This window comes from Peromyscus maniculatus, chromosome 7, assembly GCF_049852395.1.
Source record: "Peromyscus maniculatus bairdii isolate BWxNUB_F1_BW_parent chromosome 7, HU_Pman_BW_mat_3.1, whole genome shotgun sequence".
Classification (NCBI taxonomy): Eukaryota; Metazoa; Chordata; class Mammalia; order Rodentia; family Cricetidae; genus Peromyscus; species Peromyscus maniculatus.
In genome coordinates, this window is record NC_134858.1 from 34,959,564 (window position 1) to 34,983,366 (window position 23,803).

The following is a 23,803-nucleotide window of genomic DNA, read 5'->3' on the forward strand; positions in this document are numbered from 1 at the left end:
CCAGAAGCAGGAGGCACAAAAGGGCACCCCTCCCCTGACTTTAACGCTATGTAGACTCCAAAAAGTCCAATTGTGTAGAATGCGGTCAAAATGAAATGACAGTGAGCCAACTAATCCTTAGGTCATATCTGAACCTGTGTTCACATTGGGTACAAGTATATTCTTTAGGAAGGAACCGAGTTAGAGAGGACTTTATCCCCCTCAAAAGATGTGCAAAGTTCAACCAAAAAGATGAACAAATATATGAGTTCCCAGTCTGGAGATAGGCAGAGAACTTGTTCTACTGACTTGACAAGAAAATAAAGCTGGGGCCTGGGTTATAGGGGCTGGTGACCCAGTATTCCTAACAAGATTAGAATTTAGTGAGTCAAGCTGTTAGAATCTCTGTTTACCTCATGAATCAGCAGGTGCCATGAACTCACTTTGTTAACTGAATCCCTCCCTGATGCTATAGTTACAGCCTTAGGGAGGAGATTAGGTCAAAATGGCTCTGCACAGAACTAGTCCCCTATAACAGGGACCTGGCCACTCCTTCCACATGCAGTCATAGCAAGGCAGCTAGCTAAGAATGGGGGCGGCAGCGGGGGGGGGGGGGGGGGGGGGGGGGGACGGACGGACGGACGGACGGACAGACGGATGGGACTACTGCCAGGGGCAAGCTATCACCAGGGGCAAGCTACCGCCAGGGCCAAGCTATCACCAGGCATCTTGAACTGTGACCTCCCAGGTTCCCAAACTGAGAAATAAATTTGTTGTTTACAAGCTACCTAGTTTATGGTATTTTGTTACAGCAGCCCGAAGAACTAAGCGTGTTTTTAAAGATTAAGTTCACTTCAGGGAGAACTAAGCAAAAGTGATCCTATCCTGACTACAAGAAGATAAAAATAAGCAGAACTGTCAAGAGATATTTATTACTAAAAATAAAAGCAACTGAAGTTTATCCCAGGGTACACTGTCAGCATGGGAACATCCACGATGAAATGTGTTAATATCTTCTCTGCTTCTCGAATGCCGCCTTCTTCCACACGAGTAAGTTTTAGTTGAAGTTAAAAACTCGTGATGAAGAGAAGGACGCAGCCTCTACCTTCTTCAGTCTGAAGGCTGCATTGGGCTGCACTGTGATGGTGACTTCAGGTGCTGCAGGTCAGTGTCTCCCAAGGGCTCATGTGTCAGGAACTCTGGCTGGTAAGATGACACAAAGGCTTCATGCTGAAGCTCAGGGAGGTCCAGCGATCCTGGAAAAAACAACTCCTTAGCTGCATCGTTGCCTGGGAATCTAAGGACTGACTGATTTGTTTGGACACAACCTCTTAATTCCTTACACTTGTAAAAGTCAACCCTATTTTGTCCTCGGTTGGTAAAATGAACAGACAGGTTTTTTTTTTTTTTTTGGTTTTTCGAGACAGGGTTTCTCTGTGTAGCTTTGCGCCTTTTCCTGGAACTCACTTGGTAGCCCAGGCTGGCCTCAAACTCACAGAGATCCGCCTGCCTCTGCCTCCCGAGTGCTGGGATTAAAGGCATGCGCCACCACCGCCCGGCACAGACAGGTATTTTAACAATGGGGAAAAAAAAGAATAGATGTAGTGAAATGTCATACCCACAAACCCGTATGACCCTAATATCCCTGACCACTTTCCATTTGTGGAAATGTAAGATCGGGCCAAAAGCCATCACTGACCTTTGACTTTACCTTAAGTTTTATTCTCTGTACAGCAAACCTGCCAGTTTCCACTTGGTCTCACTTAAGGTACAGAATGAGACACTGAAGTTTCTGGACAGGCCCCAGGCAGTCTTCACGTCCCCCTTACCCTGGACTCACCATGCCTGGCTCAGTGAAGCATGCTACTTACTGCCCACTGGTGTGGTGAGGGTACAGGAGTCTAAAGATGGTTGGTTTTCAAACCGGAAAGGCAAAGTTAAAAGATACCTGGTAGAATAGAATCCTCATGGTCATCATCAAAGGTCTGTGAATCAAAGGCTTCAAGGCTCATAGCTGCATCGTTCTCTGGAAGCTCCTGGGACAGCTGCCCCTTCCTGGGTTTGCAGGCATCAAACTTCACCCACTGATAACTGTGGACCAAAGGGAATCATTCTTAAGAGCTGCTAGTCCAGAATAACCTGCCCTACCAAATGGATCAAGTTATTTTTTTCCATCAGGTCTTCCCCGATATATACCTAAAAACCATCAGCTAAGAAAAACAACCCAAACTTGAGCAGGCAAACCTCTGGTGACAGGTGACAGTGTTCCACACAGAAAATGGCACAAATTGAGCAGCCTTAATTTGAGTTCAAAATACTCCAAAACATTTTGTGTAACCATGAATGGGAAATTCCACATCTCACAGGACAGTCACAATTAAAATGAAGGTGCACTAAAAATGTTATAAAACTGTCCAGGGGGTATGTATAATATGTATAGGAAACAACTGGATTTTCTGTTTAGACTTAGGTTTTAACCCCCAAGTTACCTCTTGTGCATATAAAGTTGTCCTCCCCTACCCCCCCCCCCCCCCCCCCCCCCCCCCGCCCAAACTTGATCTGAAGACCAAGAACTCAAGAGATCTGCCTGCCTCTGGCTCCTCAGTGCAGGAATTAAAGGTGTGCACCACCATGCCTGGTCCACATATAGTCTTTAAAAACCCAACATGACCACCAGTAAACCACATCTTAAGCACATCTCATCAAGCATTCTGGATACAGAGCCATCAACCTGGTATGCAGCACACTGGGTAACTGGCTTCCTGCTCCCCTGTCTAGATGGGTAGGAATGTGGGTCAATGTTGTGGCATGTGAAGAAGCCAGCACACCTTTGACACAGAAATGCATACATGAACAAAGGAGTAACTGGCACTCAGCTGCCAGTTTAGGACACTGGTCAGCTGGCAACCGAGTGCCTATCAGTGGAACAGGTTTGCTCACACTTACTTGACACAGTTTTGAGCTTCTGGACAACTCTGAATCAGGTTGTGGACGATTGGATGAGAAAACCCAAAGAACTCAGCACCACATGAAAGCAGGTTAGGCATCAGTTTCCCCCTAAGCAGAAAGGAGAGAGCTTTAACTTGATGAGAGCTTAGGAGGAGGTGAAGACAGGCTTAAGAATGGAATGGTGGTGTGACCAAACACCACACTTCAGCTTTCCTAACACACTCTGAGGCTAGCAGCTAAGGAGTCTGAAGGATACAGCTTAGGTTTCTGTAAAGCCAGAGATCTCCAGGCACTGAGACAGCAAGGGTCTCAACTGTACCAATGGTGACCCTTTTAGTGTGCCCTCAAGCTGGTGGCCAACTTACGTTGCAGAACTGATGGTCCTGACCAGTTCTTCATAACAGGCATCTGCAGAAGAGCCGACGATGGTATTCTGGGGGTCATCTTCAGGAACAATTTCAAACTGAGAATGACAGAACAAAGGTCAATTTGCAAGGGGGAGAAGTAGAGTTGTATGACTCCTACAAATAGTTCCCGTCTCTCTAGAGCTGAAGCTACTGCACAACATGCCAGGAGATGGGCACAACAGCTTCTTACCATGTTGTTAAAAATTCAAACCCAAGCAAGCAGAGAATCCCGTGATTTCGAATCTTTACATCTTGCTTGACTGGGCCAGTGGTCAGCACTGAACTTGCTCCATGCCTTTCTATCCACTTACAGCCCTAAGTCCAAATACAAATGGTATTTTTATAGAAATGAGATACATTGTTCTGTGTTACCCTCTATTTCTCTGGGAAACTTATATAAGAGTACCCAGAAATTGTCTGGGCCAAAGGATACTTTACCAATTTTTACTGTGTATACATTTTTCTTTATCTTTGCCAATACTGGATATTATCAAACTAAAGTCACCTGATGTTAGGGGAAAAAACTGAAGCTAAATTTTTATCATAAATAAATCATACTTAGAATCTTGTTTGATTAGTGACCTAAGAACACTAAGAAATTTTTTTTCTTTTAGCATTTTGTCTCTCAGAGGAAATTAAGAATCATGTGATTTTCATTAAACTTCTGAGACCCTGATTGGATACGCACTGCATTTACAGATGTTGACAATGTGGTACCCTGCACAATGGTAGCTTTTCCTATTAGCACACTTTGTGTGGAGTACGCTGTGTGGCTGAGACGATGTCAAAGACCAGCTCCACTTGCCAGAGCTCCGATAGTGATCAGTTTCTCACACCGTTAGGCAGGCTCAGCTTCTACTACTGGGGTCCTTACCATGCTTCCAGCTCAGTTTTTGAGATTGGAGGCTCTATCAGAAAGTGAAACAAGGCTCTCTGAAACTGCAGTGTTTGCCTGAGGGTCCTTGTATTTTAGCTGAGGCAACAATGTATCAAGTAATCTGTATGCATTTGCCCTTCACCTAAGCCCACTGGTTTTAGCCTCAAACAGTAACAGTATGTGTGGTAAAATTACTATGGTTTAAGGAAAAGATACCACCTAGAGAATTAAATACAAATCTGTATCCCAGAAGCTGTCATAGCTGTGACAGAGCTAGTCAGTTCTCCTGTGTCTTGGTGCAGTACAAACATTGACTACAGAGTGTGTTACAGTGTGTCAGAAGAAGGAACAGTTACAAAGCCAAGGAGAAAGGAGGTTCTCAAAACAAAGAAAACAACGGAAGGAAAAGGGCCAGTCATCCTGCTGGAGTGAGTACCTGCGGCTGCACACCGCCATCCTTGACCTGACAGGTGTACAGACACTTCTGCTCTGGACACTTCATGCTGGCGAACACCCGAGTACTGCAGTAGCCCACAGGGTAGATGGCACTCTCATCATGGAAGCCAGGCCGGTTGGTGATGATCTAGAAAAAATCCCCCAATCTGGAGTTGAGCTCATTTAAGGGTTTAGAAGCCCAGTTTACCATGGCAGCCTTTAGAGCCACTTTGGGGCTGCGAAGAGTGACAAACAGAAAGTGATGGCCATGAGCAGACAAAACTGACCTGGTTTCACAGGGACTAGAGATTTTCTGGGGTTGGTATGGATCAGCAAAGGGCTGCTGCCAGTGGGAACAGGGAAGGCTCAACCCCACTCCCATGGTTCTGATTATCCTGTCTATATGCTGGTCTCACTCACCTCCCCCAGGCTATATACTGTTAGACCCCCTAGTCCGATGGGGAACACAGGCCGTCCTGAGGGATCCAGGGCAATGGGCCGAACCAGCTTGCGAGCACCTCCCTCCATTTTCTTTTTCTTGGATGTTTTCTTCAGAACTGAAACGCAAATCTGGGGTCACCCACTTTAGGTCCCTGCCATTGCCAAGGGGAGGGGAAATTTACAAGTGAATGGTAAAGGCAGCAAGCCAATCCTGGTTTACAGATGCTCTTTATGACGGCATTTCACACCATAAGCCCATCATAAGATGAAAATACTGTAAGTTAATGCAGATAATATACCTAACTTAACAAACATCATGGCCACAGAGTCTACTGTGGAGTATCAAGTGTTTCCACAAGTGTGTGTGTGTGTCTAGGGGCTGTGGCTTGATGCCATTAGCGAATATCAGAGTCTCACACTGCCTATCACTATCCTAAGAAAAGATCAAAATTCAAAGTCCAATTCAATGCATCCTGCTTTCATAAAATTGTAAAGTTGGAAAAGCACTGGGCTGAACCATTGCTGGAACTGAGGTACCATCTGTAGTCACTAAATAGCCATATGGGCCTGTCCCCCAAAGCCCAAGATCTAACTTGCCTACTAACAGTCATCAACTTTAACATAAGCATTTCGGGGCTAAACATCTTACATTTTTCAGTAGCCTTCAACTGTACAACAGGAATCCCTGAGCTAGCGGTGTGCTCAAAAGGCCACCTCGCCCATTTCCCGGCCTCTAGGGAAGAGTACAGTGGAAGGAGTCCAGAGAGCAGGGGCAGGAGATGAGGAGCAGAGGCCTCAGGCTGCCTGTCCCATCTATCACGTCTAACCAGACTCTCTCCAAAGTCGCTCCCATGAGACACGTGCTTCTCAAGGATGTTAGGGCCCTTTATGAAACACATGTGGCCCCTGGTGTCTACTGGGTCTTCGTCATCGGTAGAGCCACTGAGGCAACGGATACACTGTCTTCTTAAATACCTTCCAGTTTGTTGTTCTCTTTGCCCCTTTCTTTTTTCTCCTTCTTGGATTTCTTCCCAAATGGTTCCTCAGCCCCAGTGCCGGGCCCAGCTCCCGGGAGAGTCCCCACGGAGCTGGCCACACCATAAGCCAGGGGCAAGCTGGAGCTGTGGGAAGGAGCTGGCGCCTGTGGTTCCCCTTCAGTTAGAGCCTGAAGCTGGAGGAGCTTCTTCAGCAAGTATCTGAGGTTGGAGAGGAATGGGAGGAGAGGCGTCAAGTTCTGGTTTTTCTTTTTTTTCCCTCAATTCATTGTTACTTAAGTACCGGGAAGTACAGAATTATATACAAAGATTATCACACTCAAACAATAAGGTTCTTATTAGAGCCTGGAGACATTGAAACCCCACAGGATAATCAATACTTGAAGAAATCAAGATAATAGCTAGCGCTTCTCTTGCACCAGCAGGGCTCTTCTACCTTTAGGGTGGAAGGCCTCAGGCGTCGGAAGGGTGTTCATATGAACCCACTGTGCTTTGCATAGGGAAATACAGACCGAATATTTGTAGAATGAAAAGTAGTGTTTTTTATCCCTTGGTTTGCATAACTGGAAAGCGACAATAACTTATTACATGTAGCAAGAAGGCTTTGTCAGAAAGATAAGAGGAACTCTCTTGCCATCAGAGTCCAACAAAACTTGGGTGGGAAAACCACAGGTTTGGATTCTTTGTATTGTCTCAAGTGGTCAAGCGGTTATGCAATGTGCAAGAATCCTCTGGAGAAAAAAAAATCTCCAATACTACTACCACCATTACTAACAACAACAAAATGAAGCTAGCTTACCTTCTTTCTTCTTTTGCTTTAAGGAATTTTTCCTCAAGACGAGCAATTTCATCACAAATAGCAGCATTTTCCTTTAAGAAAACAATGGACTGTAATCACATAAAATGAACTTAAAAATGAAGATATTTTCTGGGGACAAGATCTGTATCTCAAATAAACAAAACCCCCTCTGTGCTTCAGGATAAAAGGGAAACGCTATTCTGCTGTGCACACAAGCTATTAACACATCTTTACAGGACTGGGAGATTGCTGAGCAGGGCAAGGCACCTTCTGTGCAAGCAAGATTGCTTGAATTTGATCCCCAGAACCCAGACTGGAAGGAGAGAAACGACTCCTGACAATTGTCTGCTAACTTCTACATGTGCTTGGTGGCACACACACATTAATAATAATAATAATAATAATAATAATAATAATAATAATAATAATAATAAAAGACATGCCTTTAAAAGTATCTGTGGGTAAAGTTTGGGTTCCACGGCAGGCAGAGTAAATTACATAATTTCTTATCCAATGAAGGGACATCTTTCGATGAACAGGGGCACTCTTAAGGCGTATGCCAGAACAATATGGTACACCAGGATTTACATACATTTGGCAAATCAAGGTATGTGGTCACTTCAATTAGTGTAGCCTTTGGCAGAGAAAAGTATATACCACCTACACCTGAGTTTACACACTACAAAATTCTAAGGACTAGCTGTGCTCAACAGCCTTGACCTTGACAAGGACAATCTATCTCAAAATATTTATAGAACAATGTATTAGAGAGAAAAAAAGGACAAAAGAAATTAAACATTGTGTGTAAAATCCTTCGTATCATCATTCCTTACTTAGGACTGTCTAACTTAAGACTAATTCTGAAGGAAATGCCCATTTGGATGCTTCCCAGGTGGAACCTCAAAATCGATGTTCAAAACATCCTCTTGCTTCACAAGATTTTCGTACACTTAAAGGAACCATCATCCTTAAATAACGAATTTTAAGCAGTAGGCAACTCTAACATGAAATGACAAAAGGGAACAGTAAATAAGGAGCTGCACTGATGTACTTTTTTCCCTCCAACACACATACAAATGTTTTAGGAATGACAGATTTAATGTCAAAACTTTCCCTTATGCATCTAAAAGGCCTAATATGTTCAACTGAAATTTTGTAGACAGAAGAGTTAAACTCCTGATTCAGATGTGTGAGAGCATTTGGAACGGATATCTATTTCCAAGCACCGAGGTGACTCTGGTTAAGCCAGGACAGTCTATTAGATTTATCAGACCCTACTAAGTCTTGGTTGGCAAAGCAGTTCATTCACTAAATCCGAAATCCCTACAATTAGGGCAGGAAGTGGAGACACACCTCCACAACAGGCTGTAGTGTGCTTCCTTATGAGATGAGTTCCACTTCCCGTACCGAGTTAGAGGGAAGGCAGAAATACTTAGAGAAGCCTCGTCAAAGGGAGCCACAACCCCGGCCTTTCTGAAAGATTCAGATGCCTGTTTAAGCAAGGTGTCAGCCACGGCGTTGGGGTTGGGGTGTCAGCCTGAGAAATAGGCTGTGTAATGTAAATAATAAACTGTAATCAAGATATTCAAGTCGGAGTCAGGGCAAACCATCTCTCGGGGCTTCAGTGTTCTTGCCTTAAAAGACTCTTAATACTTAGCTCATTTAGAAAACGAAACGTGGCAAAAAGGTAGCGATTACAGTTTGCTGGTGGAGCACTTCGTAGTCCTCGTTTACAGAGTAGACAGGACTAGAGAAATGGTAACTTATCTAAGGATAGGGGGCTATTAAAGTGATGAAATTAACGCTGGGCTGATACTGTTTCTCTGGGGGAGGAACAGATGGGGAAACCTGTCCCCAGGGAGAGAGCGGCTGAACCCAGACTCACAAACACCGTGGCCTTGGCCGCTTTGCGCAGCCGCAGGTACTTCAACCGGTACTTCTCGTTCTGGCTCTTCTTCGGGAGCCTTTTCATCCTGGCCTTGGACAGCGGGGTGCGCGGCTCGGAAGCCAGGCCGCCCAGCAGGCTCATGATCCGGCCCCAGCTCGGGGGCTGCGGGGCGCGGAGGGCATGGAAGGGAGCCACAACCAGCCGGCGCTCCCCTGCACTTCCGCGTCAGTTTCCGAAGGAAGCCCCGCCGGAAGTTGCGCAAGACCACTGCCACGTGTAACTTCCGGGTTTGGGAAGCTGCGGCTGGGACCGGCCCAGCGGAGGGGACTCGGAGGGTGGGTGTGGCTCCGGGCTCCGGGGAGAAGCTGAGGCTGGAAAAGACCGGTTCTACCCGGGTGTTGGAGTGCGTCAAGTAGCGAAAGAAAGACAAAAACAAACAAACAAACGAAAATCCCAAAACAAAACCCTTCTGCGACCGTTCCCGTTCTCCCTTCGCTCAGGCGGGTGCGAGTCAACATCTGCTTTTCCCAGGTGCTCTGAGCAGACCTTTCTGCGTTTAAGGAGACTTGAATATTAGTGCTGGAACACAGCTTCCCATTTATGCTACTCGCACAAGTGTTGTGAACTTCGGGGATAGGAAAAAAAAAGCCCTTGATTGTCCCAAAGCTTGGGATCTAGTTGCAAACAGTTTTAATAAAATGTTAGCATAAAGTCGGCGTTCAGTGGTTTTTGAATGGAACCAAGAGTGTTTCCATACACATACCCTCTATTTTTAAATAGTTTAATCTTTTATAACTCAACTTTATAAGGTCAATTGAAGGATGAACACATCTTTAAGTGCAAGATCGCCCTAGAGCGGACAGCAGGCTTACATTGTTTTAGTAGTGCCACAAAACCAGTTGACTGAGCCTCTTGTTCAGTTTTTTTTCTCTCAAAACAATATTAGTAATGAGATGGGTGGGATTTCCAAACTAGTGTCCTGATACAGAAGGGAATTGCTGTAAAATTATCAAAATCTAGACATTTAAGGTTGTACATGAAAGTTCAGAAAGATGTTATATAATTAAGTTCACCGAATTAATAAAGAAAAATTTACTAGTAATAAAAACAGCAGAATTCATTGTTACCCAGGTACTTCATCTCTGAAAGCTGTAAAAACAACTGCAGTTTTGACAAAACGGAATTTTTCCCCCCAAGACAGGGTTTCTCTGTGTAGCTCTGGCTGTCCTGGAACTCGCTCTGTAGACTACGCTGGCCTTGAACTTACAGAGATCCGCCTGCCTCGGCTTCCCAAGCACTTAGATTAAAGGCGTGCGCCACCACCACCCTGCCACAAAATGGATTTTAACACAGAGAAAAACCTTGTAGATATTTTCCTGTAACTGCCCAGGTTATGAGCTGCTTTTGATGGATGTGATTGTGTCTAATGACACAGCTCCAGGGTGCCATTTGCCTTCACAAATATGCCTAAGGCAGCCCTGTAGATTTAATTCTGGAAGCTCTAGGTGCCTTCACAAAGGTACCCAAGGCAGTCCTGTAGATTTAGTTTTGGAAGCTGTCAGAATTGTGACAGGCTATAAAATACACTTTGAAAATATGTACTGGAATCTTAGCCTGAAAACAGTCGTAGTAATCAAAATTGACTTTATTCTTACTAAAAGCATTATTTTTAATTGCCTGATTTGCTGTCTAACTGTACTGACTTTTTTTTTTTTTAAAGATTTATTTATTATGTATACAGCATATATCCCTGCAGGCCAGAAGAGGGCACCAGATCTCATTACAGATGGTTGTGAGCCACCACGTGGTTGCTAGGAATTGAACTCAGGACCTCTGGAAGAACAGTTAGTGCTCTTAACCGCTGAGCCATCTCTCCAGCCCCTAACTGTGCTGACACTATTTGTATTATTCATCTTCTTCATGTGTCATGTCTACTGAGAGGAAACTCTCAGCCTCTGTTTTAGTCTGCAGGCTGTTTTGGCCAATGGACTTTAGTGGAATATGAACAAACATGTTTATTGTTTCTTCTTCATTAGAGACTTTCTCTTTTACAATTAAGACACTTTTCTTGCATATTTTATAAATTAAGAAGGTATTATTTATTTGTTGGCCTTTAAAGACTAGGTTCTTTAAACTCACTATGTAGGGGACAACGATCCCGAATTCCTAATGCTCCTGTCTCTATCCCTCAAATTCTGGGGTTATAGGTATCGACAGCCATGTCCAACTTGGGGAAAATTTTTTTTTTACATTCTTGGGCTAGGGTCTAACTCAGTGGTAGAATACTTGTCTGGTAAATGAAAGGGTCTGGGTTTGATTTCTAGCTCTCCTGAATGAATGAATGAAGAATGAATGAATGACAGAGGACCTGAGTTTGGTTCCCAGCATCCACTTCTTGTGACTCACAAACATCGGTAATACCAGCTCTAGGGGATCTGACATGGGCCCTTCACTCACATGTGTATTCCTGTCCTCCATAATAACTAAACTAAACATATCTAAAAGTTAGAGTAAAAACAAATCAACAAAAACAAAAGAAACCCATTATGTTGAGCTTGATCCTATTCATGTTAAACTTTTGACCTCCATCATCAGACCAATACAAAAACAAACAAACAAAAAGCCACCACCAACAAAAACAACAAAAAGCTCACCCAAGAAACCCATACTGCTGCCTCTTTGAATGAAGTACTCTTAACATTTTAGTATACGTGTTTGACATTTTCACAAACCATAGACCATACTGAATACAATGTTTCTTTTTGCTTATTTGTTATCATCTTTTAAAGAGTTATGACTTCTTTGAAAGCGCTGCTTCCTTTTACTTTTTTTGGTGTGTATGTGGTGTGTGTGTGTGTGTGTGTGTGTGTGTGTGTGTGAACCTGAGTGTGAGGGTGCATTCACATGTGTAGGTGGCATATGGAGGACAGGGATTGATTTCTGAATGTCTTCTTTAGTTGCTTTTCCATTTTTTGTTTTTTGTTTTTTTTGTTTTTTTTTTTCGAGACAGGGTTTCTCTGCGTAGTTTTGCGCCTTTCCTGGAGCTCACTTGGTAGCCCAGGCTGGCCTCGAACACACAGCGATCCACCTGGCTCTGCCTCCCGAGTGCTGGGATTAAAGGCGTGCGCCACCACCGCCCGGCTGCTTTTCCATTTTTTAAAGGCATTCTTTTTTTTTTCTCATTGAGTCTGCAACCATTTTGGTTAGACTGACTGGTCATTGAGTTCCAGAAATCTGCCTGCCTTGGCTCCCCAGTGCTGGGGTTATAGATGTGCACTGCCACACTTGGCGTTTCAGGTGAGTGGTGTGGCTCTGAAATTATTGTCCAATGCTTGTGCAGTGAGCAAGGTACCCCATGAGCTCTCTCCTCAGTCCTGTGGGCATAACTTAAATGTCTCTGAACTGTTTCAGCTGTGGCTGTATTGTCTTTTGCACAATTATTTCTACATTGTTTGGTTTTTTGGGTCAGTTCATGTGACACACATCTCTGTGGCCAAGGCCCTTTGATATTGGACTATGTGCACGAGTTTCTGCGTTCCAAAGCCTGGGGTGCTACTGACAAACTTGTTTTCTTTTACTAACTTAAGCAGCTAAGTGCCTACTATGACACAACTGTTAGAAAACTTCATTCAAGAAGGAAGACAAATACATTTGCAATATTGATATAGTATGGATGTTTATTTCTGAAGTCGATTTTGCTTAGCAACCATCTAGGGAAAGAGGGAGAAAACAGGAAGGATTCTTGAAGGAGCTACTCCTGGGCACCCTAAAGTAGAAGTAGTTGTTGGTACAGTAAAGGGCAGAGACGTCCACCCAGGAGGCAAGACTGCATGTCCAAACACTCAGTGTCATGAGAAGCATGGGTACTGCAAGTAGCTGATTACGGTGAAAGCAGTGTGCAGCTGTTACGGGGTTGGCTTTTAGCTTCCAGTCTTGTGGAAGGAAAGACTTCAGTCTAGAGACACAGAGTTTAAGCAGTAGTTTATTTAGCAATGCAAAGCAAGCCTTCCAAAGAGAGACTGAAGTGGGCTGTTTGAGGGTGTGTGTCTATGGCCAGAAGTCCAAAGTGTTCTCTGTTGTGGATTTTTAAGACATTAGAGGTGGGTAGCATCTTCATGGGGTAAGGTGACCTGCTTTTCCTCCCAAAGCTTGGTGGGTCAGATTTCCTTTTTATGGTATTTCTTCCCATGATCCTCTAGAAATATCCATGATACCAGTGGGTTGAAGGGGTGGGGACAGAAGGAAGGTGAAGGAGGAAGGGAAGAAAGAGGAGGAGGAGGAGGTGGTGTTATCAGAACTACTTCATTATAGCAATATCGAAGCTGGGATCTTTTGCAGACAGAGATCCTTTGCTAGGGTACAGGTGTGGTGAAGTGCCCTGGTGTTTTGGTTTTTGATATAGCAAGAACTACTTATCTGTAGCTTCAAGGATGTCTAACTGCAAAGGCACATTCTGGTAGTCAGGACACACAACTACCAAAATGCAGCTGTGCTTCTGTTGTTGTTGTTGTTTGTTTGTTTTGGTTCTCTCCTATCTGATGCTTTTCAAAGTGCCATGACTGATCTCACATCTGTCTGTCAGTTAAGAAGGTTATGTCATTCCATAGTGCAGCCATTCTGTTAGTCTTAAAATTAAAAGCCGAGAGCAGAGTTTTAAAGCAGTTTGTTAAGTTGTACAAACATGCTTGGGCTGTCTTCTAGGCCTCTTTTCTCCCTGCTCCACCACTCATGGCCATCTTTTTACCTAATGGGGAAGCAAGAGCAGAGAATGGAGCAGTAGGCAGCGTAGATCACGAAAGGCTTCTATACACACTGGGCAGTTGGACTTTTATTAATGTCATCAGTAAGCATCTATAAGATCTTAGCCTGCTTTACCTTAATTTGTCAGAAGCAACATGGCTTTTCTACTCACCTATATGAAGAAGAATCTAAATGGCTTGTATAAAAATTCTCTCAAGAAATATATAACATACAGCTTAAAAATGTTCATTAAGAGACACCATGGTACTGTGGGTAAAGCACAGCCTATGGAATCAGAGCAAAGCTTTGGTAGTTAGATGCAAGGATGGACTCATGAATTGGAGAATATACAGAAGTGAACCAATGTGACTTTCATGTTTAACATTTATTTATTTATTTATTTATTTATTTAATTGCATGTGGAGATCAGAAAATAACTTGTAGGAGTCGGTTCTCTTCTTCTACCATTTGGGTCCCAGGATTGAATTTAGGTCATCAGGCTTGGCGGCAAGCCCCTTAATCTACTGGCCTTCAGTTGTTGGGTGTAAGTGAAGGTGTAGTATTCCTTGAACTATTAAGATTTATGAAAATGTTTGTAGTCCATAATCTGAGCTCTTGTGGAAAAGACGCTTTAGTTTATATAATAAAAAGTGTATTTGATTCTTAAAGATTCTGTTCATGGCCTTTTCTTCTGTCCTTACATCCCAAGAGCAGATTACAAGTTAAATTGTCTCACTTTGCTGGCCATGGAGGGCTTGGCAAGGCTGAAGATGTCTACAGAGCAAGATGACAAGCAAAATCAAAGTGTTTCTAGGGGTTTCATATTCTTATTAATCTCTTACTAAATTGTTCTACTTGCTCATTGGGGTGAAGCAATCATGACTCCTAGAGTGAGTAGACATTGTGAGAACTTTCCTTCATAAATGGCCTTTAGAATCTTTCTGTGTTCAGTGTCTAGACTTCAATTTATTCAGTGTCACTGTCCTCAGAATGCTCTAGACCTAATTTTTCAGATCTTTGACTCTTTTCTAGACTTTTTCACATTGAATTTTCATGCACTGATTCTATCTTCTTATAAATATAGGATATTCAGCCTAATCCAATCTTAATCGATTTTAAGTGAATATCATCATCATCATCATCATCATCATTATCATCACCATCATCTTTATTATTTTTTTTTGTCTTTTACTCTGTACAGCTTGTGAAGAAGGAGAGTTACTTTAGACAAAACTCATCTCTCCATGGTTCCTTTCTTAACTATGGGTGTTCATCACATACCTGTTGGGTGAGATGTTTAGGTTTTGAGGGTTCTAGCCCGGCCAATAGAGTCATAAAATCGACTACTGTGTCAATGTTGTGTTTTTGGGTGGTTGTGTCCTTCAACACACATAAGACACTCAGCCAGCTAAAAGAGATGAGCTCAGAGATGTTAGCTCGGAGGAAAAGAAGGATCACATTGAGGTCATTAATGGGGCATCCCAGCATCTTTCTACTGAGGAGATCAAAAGCTGGGAGCATCTCATAGATGGAGAGGAGTCGTTTGTCCCACCGACATAGCCGTGTAAGGTTGTAGATTATCACTGGAACCAGTATGGTGTATACTGTTGCACTGGACAGACTTACAATCTGGAAAACAGACAGGGAAGTCAGCCTGCATGTGATCAGATCTGGCACATGGGTCTCATCATGTAGCAGCCCTGTCTTGATGGAGCAGCTGAATTCTTCTTGGAATAAGACATCTAAATGGAAGTGGCCAAGGTATAAGTAAGTGGCTGAGGTGAAGAGGAGTAAGAGGGAGTTCCTCAGGAGGTAGGTGGCCACTAGCGAATGGGAGCGCTGCTTGCACGCCAGATACCGCTCTAGCAAGGGGAATTCAAAGTACCGTTCTTTCCGGGCCCTGGGGAAGGGAAGAAAGAAGGCACTGTTAGGAAGCATCATTTAGAACCACACCCCAAAAGTCATGGGGGAGACTAGTTGGTCTGTGTATATAACATGGCATTAATTTTTAAACTCTATTTTTATTTTACATGCATGGGTGGTTAGCCTGCAACATCTGTTGGTGCACTACATGCACACATCACCTGCAGAAGCCAGAAGAAGGCATAGGAGCCCCTGGGACTGGAGTTACAGATGTTGTGAGCAGCCATGTGAGTGCTAAGAGTCTAACTCTAGTCTTCTGTAAGAGCAGCCAGAACTTGTAACTGCTGATCCATCTCTCCAGCCCCAAACATGACATTTTTAGTATCTATGAAAATCTGTATTCCCTCCCTAGTCATAACCACAGTTCTTCACCCAGAGGAGGTGTGTGAGTACTCCTCAGTTCTCCAAACATTAAATACAGTGTCTTAAATCCAGGGATGATCAATAAACCATGAATGGTCACAGTCCAAGTGAGTTTCTGCCCAGCAAGGTTAACTGAAGCTCAAAGCCGAAGTAGGATTTACAAAGCAATAAGCTTATGATTGGGAATGTAAATAATGGAATTCTGTGTTCTGAGTTTGATTTTGAGGTCAGTTCATTCATTTTATGCAAATTAATACATCAACACTGTTGTTGAAAGCCGAGCTGGTGAGGTACGAGTAAGCCTGTCTCTGCTTTGAGGAAGCTTTAGTGTCTGCCTTGAGGGGAAAGGCAGATAAGATAAGCCCAATTAATGCTTGTTGCTAAATGCACATAAATCATAGTAGTTGTGAATATTGGGAGATGGAGTAACAGTGTAAGTTAGAGTGTTCAGAAACCATGAGAGAGAATATTGGCTTAACTATGGGTTCCCAAATGGTAGAAAGGAACATTTTTGAGAGGACATTGCATGCACGTGAACATGAGACAGATTATAATCGATCACAAATCTTAGGTAAACTCACCTTTCGGCGGTGCCCACTGGCTATGCCAGATCCATTTAAAAACGACACCAACCTTTTCTCTGAGCTTTCTCACTTCCTTCCCCTCTGTTACCTTTTCCTTATTTATACTATTTGTCATCTGCTAAGACATATTTTATGTGTGTACTTTGCCTACTTGCTGCCTGTTTTCCTTCAATAGACTCTTAACCCCACACTGGTAAGTATAGCTTCATTTCCTTTGTCCCCTGTCCTGAACACCAGCATACTCGTGTGTGCGCGCGCGTGCGCGCACACACACACACACAGACACACACACAGACACACACACACACACAAAATCTAAGAAGTCTGGTACTCAGATGAATGATTAATTCCATCAATGATTTGCTCAAGGATAAGGAGGAAAGTACTTAGGCAAAACAGAAGGTTTTTGTTGTCTAGGCTAGGTTAAATATCCCATATCCTAAATCTTTGGGGTCTGGGAGTGTTTCAGATTTTGGTGGGGTTTATATTTTTATTTTGGAATACTTGAAAGACTTTACCAATGATATCTTTAAAAAACTGCATTTTTGAGCACTGGGAAATTTGGAGGTTAGGAATGCTCAAATTGTAACTAGAAGTTTGAAAAGTAGTTGACATTGTGTGTGAGGCCTTGGATAGATATTTGAGACTTCCAACATTTTTGCTAAGCATAGGGGGAGTTAACTGAGGTTTCTGAGTAAGGCAATAGTAAACAAAGTAATATTTTAGAGCTATTAATTCCTGTGGCTCAGTGTGTTCATCTGTAAACTAGAGGCAGAGTCTTCTTCTCTCTACAGGAATGAGAAGAAGGTTCATCCCCTCCAAGAATGAAGGGATGAACTGAGTACTTTGCTCTCTTGAGAAGGATGGCATAGAGAAAATATGAAGATGATTCTGCATGGGTATCAATTTAATGCTCCACAGAGTCCTTTAGAAAAACCTAGAGTGGGCAACTCACTTCTCTAGCTCATCCCAGAAGACATGGGGGTCGGAGCTCTTCTGCCGGATCTTCAACATGTGCTGCACCAGGCGGATGGAGCGGTTGTAGGACTTGTCAAGTTCGCTGATGATGAACAGCAGGTCAGAGCTGAGGGCGGGCACAGCTGCATATTGCCACAGCAGCACTGGCAGATACATGGCCACAGCCAGGGCCAGTAGAGAGTAGGGGAGAGCCTGCAAGGAGCACAAGGCTGAGGAGGGAGCCCGGGCTGCTGGGCCTTGAATGAGAGCTAAGTGGGGCTTCACTGCTCTCCTCTTCCCACTTCAGAAGGGAAGAGAGTGTATATAGTTGACTACCCAAAGCTCTCTGCCCATGTGGAATAATATAGTGAGGCTGGTAGAGAAGGGACATAATAGCTCCATGTTACCTAGATCCATGGTCTACGGGTTTTCTGACCTATGATCTATCTGGGGCTCCAAGGAGAAGAGAAAAAATGGAAGCAGAAGAGGGATAGGGGATAGAAAGTGTCTGGTAGAGAGATATCTGCTTCTTCTGCCTCAACAGTGCAGACTGAATATCTAGCTGAGATTCTGATCAACAGTGGCTCTGACATCCTAGGGGAGAGAAAATGTTTTCTTCTATGTACCCTGCCCTATGTTGGTCTTTTCTAGTCTCTGAATCCTCAACAACGTTGAATGACACCACCAGACATTCTCTTGGAATTATATGGGGTTCATTTCAGGCATGCTGATAGTGAAATGGACCTTTAGGAATGTGTAGATCTTGTCTTCTCAGCTATACTGGTGTTTTTAAAGATGCTCCAACCCCTCATATGAAGATAGGCATGTATACATGAAGAATATCCAGGGTGATGTGTCTATGAGCCAAACAGAAGAGTTAGATCTATTTCTTGCATCCCTCAGAGGAGCCAACCTGCTGACCCCTTATGTTTCCATTGTTTAGATTGCTCTTTGTTATGGTGGCCCTGGCAGGGTGGATAGGGCCTTCCCTTGAGTTTTCTTTATACTTATGCATCTAACAGAGGCAGAGTCATCTTTTTTATTCACGGCACACTCTCTACTTATGAAGGATTTGTGAATCTACCTTTGTTGCTAGGTACATAGGATGCATTATTTCACTTGGTTTTCACAAGTATGCTAATTGGTGGGGTGCCATCCCTGTGTCTATTTTATAGCAGGGGCACTGCATTATGACCAAGTCATGCATCTGCACAGCACCACACACCCGGCAGGTGGAAGGACAGAGATCTGGAGCCAGGATGGAAGGCTTACCATCCTGATAACCCCTTATTCTCCTGATGACCCCTCGACCTGCAATTTCTTCCGGGGTGCTTTGTCTTTGTAGTGGCAAGTTTAGAGGAAAAGATGGAGAGTACATCTGGTGTGTGTGTGTGTGTGTGTGTGTGTGTGTGTGTGTCTGTCTGTCTGTCTGTCTGTCTGTCCGTATGTTTTCAGAACTACAAAAAAAAAGACTAGAATAGGTAAACTGGGGCGTCAAGTGGGATTATAACCATTTTACTCCTATTCAAGAAATAACACCCCCTGAAAATGAGGCCTTCACTTCTAAAGAGTGTGTTCCTAGCAATGGGGTGGAGCCAAATAATCCTGGTGACACTGATGCTCAGGCATTTTGACCTCCCAATCTGTGGACTTGTCACTGTCTTGGCCTGCTGACCTGCCAGTGACAGAGGCTCTGTGGACTTCTCCACTAAGTCTTTGATTTTGCCTTCTGGGATGACAAGAAAGAGCAAAGAAAAAAATTTCAGCACAAAGTGAGCAGGAGAGGAGGAGACAAAAGCAGCAAAATATTGAGAGCTGGGGGTCAGCTGCCTGATGCAAGACATGGTGTGGGGGGGAAGCAGGGAGTCCAGACAAGAACAAACGATTTGCAACTCAGAACCAGAAAGACCCAGGAATCAAGGGGATGGATGAAACTGAAAAGCAAGAGTATAAATAAGTTAGTTTGAACCAGGATACTGAAAAGTCGGTGTGAGATGCAGACCTGCGGATTTTTCTGTAATGTACAGTATCCAAGCAACCACCTTTTCCCATTCCTGATGGAAGGCTCAGAGTTTTGTCTCTGGAGAGACTAAGCCACTCTATGCATGAGTCTACTGTGGGCAGAACTATCCTGAGGGGGGTGAGGAATGAAATACTAAATGGTGGGACCCATGGCTGAATGAGTACTAAATGGTAGGGCCCGTGGCCGGGTTCCATGAGGACCAGCAGTCAGACTTGATTCTAGCTGTATTCTAGCCCTCTCCTCAAATTAAGGACCGAATGACTCTTCTCAGAGATAACAGACAATCCTGGGATAGGACTAGATACTGATACTTGAGTTTCTTTCCAGTGAAGTGTACCAGCGGGATCCCCTTCACCTAAAACTGCTTGTCAACAAGCCTCACCCACAGGCACAAAACTCCCAGTCAGATGAAAGCTGGCAACCAGACACCAGCAGGCATTTGAAGAACTCCTGGACTATGAAAGTCAGCTGCCAAAATGAACGGGCAAGGACAGAGTGAGGTGGCAGGGAGCGTGGTGGGCAAGGCTGCAGTTCAGTGGGAGGAGTATGGTGGCTCAGTCGACCCCCGACTCCCAAGCCAGGAAGCCATCCTGATAGGGCCTTTGTCTGTTTTACCTTGTGAGGCCAGAGAGACTTCACCTTGTACTGGCCGGCCTCGTCCTGCTTATGGTGAGCCAGTGAGTCCCAGCAGGAGCTGTCCACATAGGCCGCCTGTCTGACACTGAAGTTGCTGGGAGAGAAGCAGCTGATGGGAGACCCTGCAAGAGGAGCAGAACGTTGAGTCGGCCTTGGTTGCAGCAGAGGGATGGAAATCATCCGAGAGTTTTCTGGGTGAGGGACATCCTTACTACTTGGTAACTTCTGTGGCTGGCAGGCCTTGTTTTCTTCCCGAGTCTCAGCTTTCTGGGCCCTGTACTGCTGGGTCATGGGAAGGCAGGTCATGACGGATAGCACACACAGTTGGGCCCATGCAAACACGAACTGACTTGGTCTTTTAGGTCTGACGGGCTTTTACTCTCAAGTCCCGTCCCCCGTCCTCCCCCTGTTCCCCCCCACAGGGAGCTACCAGAGACTCCTTGAACTCAGCAGTTTGCCATCAGAAGGCTTGGCATTTGATAGTGACATTTCCACTTAAAAAAGATGACATCCCCCCCCTTTTTTTTGAGACAGGGTTTCTCTTTTAGTTCTGGCTGCCCTGGAACTCACTCTGTAGACCAGGCTGGCCTTGAACTAGGATAGATCCGCCTGCCTCTGCCTCCTTGAATGCTTGGATTAAAGGCTGTGCTACCACCACCCAGCAGAGAGATGACATTGTCTAAAATGTACTTTTGGAATTATTCTATGTGTGTATCGTGTGTGTGAGTGGGCTGTGCCATACTCCTGGGGGCCAGAAGGCAACGTGTAGAAACTGCTTCTGCCCTTCCACCGTGGTTTCATAGCTCCATCATGTGTGTCCTGGGCCTGAACTCAGGTTAGCAGACTTGGCAGGAAGTGCCTTTATCTGCTGAGCCATCTTGTTGGCATTGCTTAGTTTTGAGACAGAGTCTCACTATGTGTCTCAGGCTGACTTCAGGCTTGTCATCCTCCTGCCTCAGGCTCCAGAACGCTGGGATTACAGGTGTGTGCACCATACCCAGATTAAAAGATGGCTCTTTTGCTTTGTACAGAGCGGATGACTATTGCCTGGATTCCTACATGGAAAGGAAAACGGGCTTGGAGGAGAGGACCTCGCTTTCCTGTTTCTTATCAGAAAGTGGCGGAGCTGCGAACCAGTCCTGTTCCATTCTTGCAGGTGAGGAACAGAGAGAGGAGGAACACCCCATCAGGAAATGCAGTAGGCTAATGGGCACAGACAGAAAAGGAAACAAGGGCCCAGGTGACCGAGGTAGAGGGAGCAGCAGGCTTTCCCAGTTAACCAGTGCTTACAACATTACAAACAGGCGTGTTAGTGTCTGTGTACGTCTAGAGTCATGGAGGAGAAGCAGGGGTTTGTTGAGCGCCTCCAAACCAGGCTGTATCAACTCTGCAAGTGGGGGTGGGTAAGAAGAGGGCCCAGGAGGAAGAAGAGTTTGTTCAAAGTGGGCTAAGAGGGAGGGGCTTCAGGTTCTGAAAAGATGACAGAGTCCCAACCTCTCGTAGCTATAGAAACCAAAACGATAGTTTTATCATTGATTTGACTTAAAATGTAGGACTGCTAAAGTGACACCTGCTATTTTAAATTGTATTTAGTTTCTTAGTTTCAGGTATATTATAGTATGTTGAGCATATTCTCTCCTTCATACTCCCCACCCTTACTCCATCCAGGCCCCCCCCCCCCCCCCCCCCGCACTATTATTTTTTATTGTATGATTTCTGCCTTGCGAGTGCATTAGACTCTCTCATGACCTGCCTCTTGGGAATCCCGTCCAACCCAAAGCCAAGAAACCCACTTAAGTCAGGAGCTGGCTCTCGCTTTCTCCCGGGTGTAGGGTGGAATGAAGTCAGGTCTCTTACCTGATGAGAACTCCTGGGCAAAGGCCAGAGACATCAGCAGCAAGGGGAAGCCCACCGTAACAAACTTGAGCATCTTGTCCAGGGGCAGTTCCAGGCGCAGTCCCTTGAGGCGAGAGCCCCTGCGGTCAGGTAGCAGGGCATCAGAGAGCATATACTCTGCCGCGGTGTGGGCGAGCGACATGTTGCAGCCGAGCTCGGGGGTGCAGAGAAGGCTGCCACCCTTAGCAATCCAGGGACAATGAGGTGAAGAGGAGGCCGCTTCACGGAGCTAGTTTGTAGCCGACAGTGCCGCAGCCCCAGCCTCACACACCTGTGCTAGGGCCAGGCAAACGGTTCTCCACACAACTGTCCAGGCTCTGAGCCAGACACTCTGGCGATTAGAGGGGAGGCGTAGCCTCGGTGGGTCCTCACTGGAGGAGGGTCAGGCTTCACGTGTGGCTGGTGCCGGGCCGCTTGCCTGGGTTGTCTCCCAGAGGACGAAGCCCTGTGGCTTTATTCTGCCTTCTGATTAATACAGTATTTTCAGCAGAGTGGTCGAGAGAAGGAGGGGCCGTGGGCTCAGCCCCCCCATGTAATTGGTGTGGAATTTGGGTGGAGACTGCTTAAATGTGTTGAAGCCTCTCATTTTGTGGTTTGGGGTGGGAATGGCGCCCCCCAGGATTCAGCGAGGATAGTTTACCCCTATAGAGCGGGCTTTGTCCCGGTGATGAGTGTCTGTCGCCTTAGGTCCAGACGCCTTCCCAGAAACTGCCCTGCATTTGATGTTAGCTTGCCTTCCCCCACTCTGGTCTTCTTTCGGGAGTGTTAGTTACAGTTTTCTCTAGGAAGCTGGGGGAGGCCTGACAGTGTGGAGCAGTGGGAAGAGCACGACCTTTGACCTTTGGAAGGAAAAGTTGCCCCGGAGGACCCAACAGTGTGTATGTTTTAACTGCATGATTTCAGGCAGGTCGCTGTGTCTAAGTTTTCTCTTCTCTCAAGGTTCAGCCTGTGAGAAACCATGGGGCTTGGATGTGTATATGAGAACGTGCTTGCTAGCTTGTAAAGCAAAGGGCACGTCTACATTCTGGTAAGTGTCCACAGGGCCCAGGTGTTAAAGGCTTGGCTGCCAGCCTGGGACACTCTGGGGAAGAGGTGGAGCAATTGAAAGGTTGGACCTAGGCCACTGGGGCATGCCCTTGATGGGGATATTGGAACCCTCAGCCCATTGTCTTACACTTGCTTCTTGGCCACCATGAAATAAACAGCTTCTTTTTTTCCCTGTGTACTTCTGCCATGAGCCACTGTCCACCACAGGCTCAACTCGACAGAGCCAAGTGACTACGGATTCTGGAACCATGAACTAAATAAACATATCCTCCCTTTGTGTTTTCCCTTTGTAACGAGGAGGCCTCGGGTGTGATGATCTCGACTCCATCTCCACCTTTCTTCCCTTTAAGTTGATTATATCTGGTACTTTTTCACGCTAACAGAAAGTAGACTAGTACCCAAGTATCAGGTCAGGTTGGCATCATGTGGTTGGGTTGGAGAACAAGACAGTCTTGTCTATAGCACTGCCCTTAAACTTGGAAATGAAGGCCCTTAACTGGCCTCCTTTTGGCCTTCCTTGGCTCTGTTATGCCTGGGGGGCAAGGAGTATGTGGGCTGATGGGATGCGCCCATTCTGTGCTATGCAGAACCTGTGTGCTCTTCAAACTACTTTACAGCATCCTCGGCTCTGCAACTCCTTACCCATGGGCCTTGGCTTGCCTCCAGGGCCTGTGTGGGCCCTTTTCTCAGGCTCAGGTACACCTTCTGAAGGGATGGCGACGGTGTGGGTATACACTCAAGGTCTAAGGAACAGCTACTTAGTATGGTTGGAGTTTAAAAGCCCTGACATGTCCACATATGCAATTGTGAGCCCCCACATATAGTGTGGGACTTGGCTGTATTGGAATAGAGACCTGGGATAGT

General features: G+C 45.2%; 2 protein-coding genes across 3 annotated transcripts; both read right to left on the reverse strand.

Moving 5' to 3' along the window:
• Positions 1 to 891: 891 nt before the first annotated feature.
• Positions 892 to 9,021, reverse strand: Tbrg1 (transforming growth factor beta regulator 1). Of its 2 annotated transcripts, XM_006997693.4 has the most exons (9): positions 8,768 to 9,020; positions 6,883 to 6,953; positions 6,064 to 6,284; positions 5,068 to 5,204; positions 4,649 to 4,795; positions 3,294 to 3,391; positions 2,926 to 3,036; positions 1,928 to 2,070; positions 892 to 1,235 (listed from the first exon to the last, which is right to left on the reverse strand). In XM_006997693.4, the coding sequence occupies exons 1-9, from the start codon at positions 8,909 to 8,911 to the stop codon at positions 1,090 to 1,092; spliced, it is 1,218 nt and encodes a 405-aa protein (XP_006997755.2). In that variant the 5' UTR covers positions 8,912 to 9,020; the 3' UTR covers positions 892 to 1,089. The 2 variants fall into 2 exon arrangements, with proteins under 2 accessions (XP_006997755.2, XP_076432163.1); XM_076576048.1 differs by lacking the exon at positions 2,926 to 3,036 and having other exon boundaries at positions 8,768 to 9,021.
• A 4,872-nt stretch (positions 9,022 to 13,893) lies between these two features.
• Positions 13,894 to 22,344, reverse strand: Panx3 (pannexin 3). Its single transcript, XM_006997692.4, has 4 exons — positions 21,854 to 22,344; positions 19,976 to 20,118; positions 17,336 to 17,550; positions 13,894 to 15,410 (listed from the first exon to the last, which is right to left on the reverse strand). The coding sequence occupies exons 1-4, from the start codon at positions 22,032 to 22,034 to the stop codon at positions 14,771 to 14,773; spliced, it is 1,179 nt and encodes a 392-aa protein (XP_006997754.1). The 5' UTR covers positions 22,035 to 22,344; the 3' UTR covers positions 13,894 to 14,770.
• Positions 22,345 to 23,803: the final 1,459 nt, after the last annotated feature.

Excerpts from the sequence above, each read along its gene's own strand:
- Tbrg1 (XM_006997693.4), bottom strand. The coding sequence starts at position 8,911 with ATGAGCCTGCTGGGCGGCCTGGCTTCCGAGCCGCGCACCCCGCTGTCC. Across the intron at positions 6,285-6,882 it reads AAAGCAAAAGAAGAAAGAAG|ATACTTGCTGAAGAAGCTCC; the intron begins GTAAGCTAGCTT and ends CTCCAACCTCAG. Across the intron at positions 1,236-1,927 it reads TGAGGATTCTATTCTACCAG|GATCGCTGGACCTCCCTGAG; the intron begins GTATCTTTTAAC and ends TGTTTTTTCCAG.
- Panx3 (XM_006997692.4), bottom strand. The coding sequence starts at position 22,034 with ATGTCGCTCGCCCACACCGCGGCAGAGTATATGCTCTCTGATGCCCTG. Across the intron at positions 20,119-21,853 it reads TGCCCAGGAGTTCTCATCAG|GGTCTCCCATCAGCTGCTTC; the intron begins GTAAGAGACCTG and ends CTCCTCTTGCAG. Across the intron at positions 17,551-19,975 it reads AGTCTCTCTGGCCTCACAAG|GCTCTCCCCTACTCTCTACT; the intron begins GTAAAACAGACA and ends TGCTCCTTGCAG.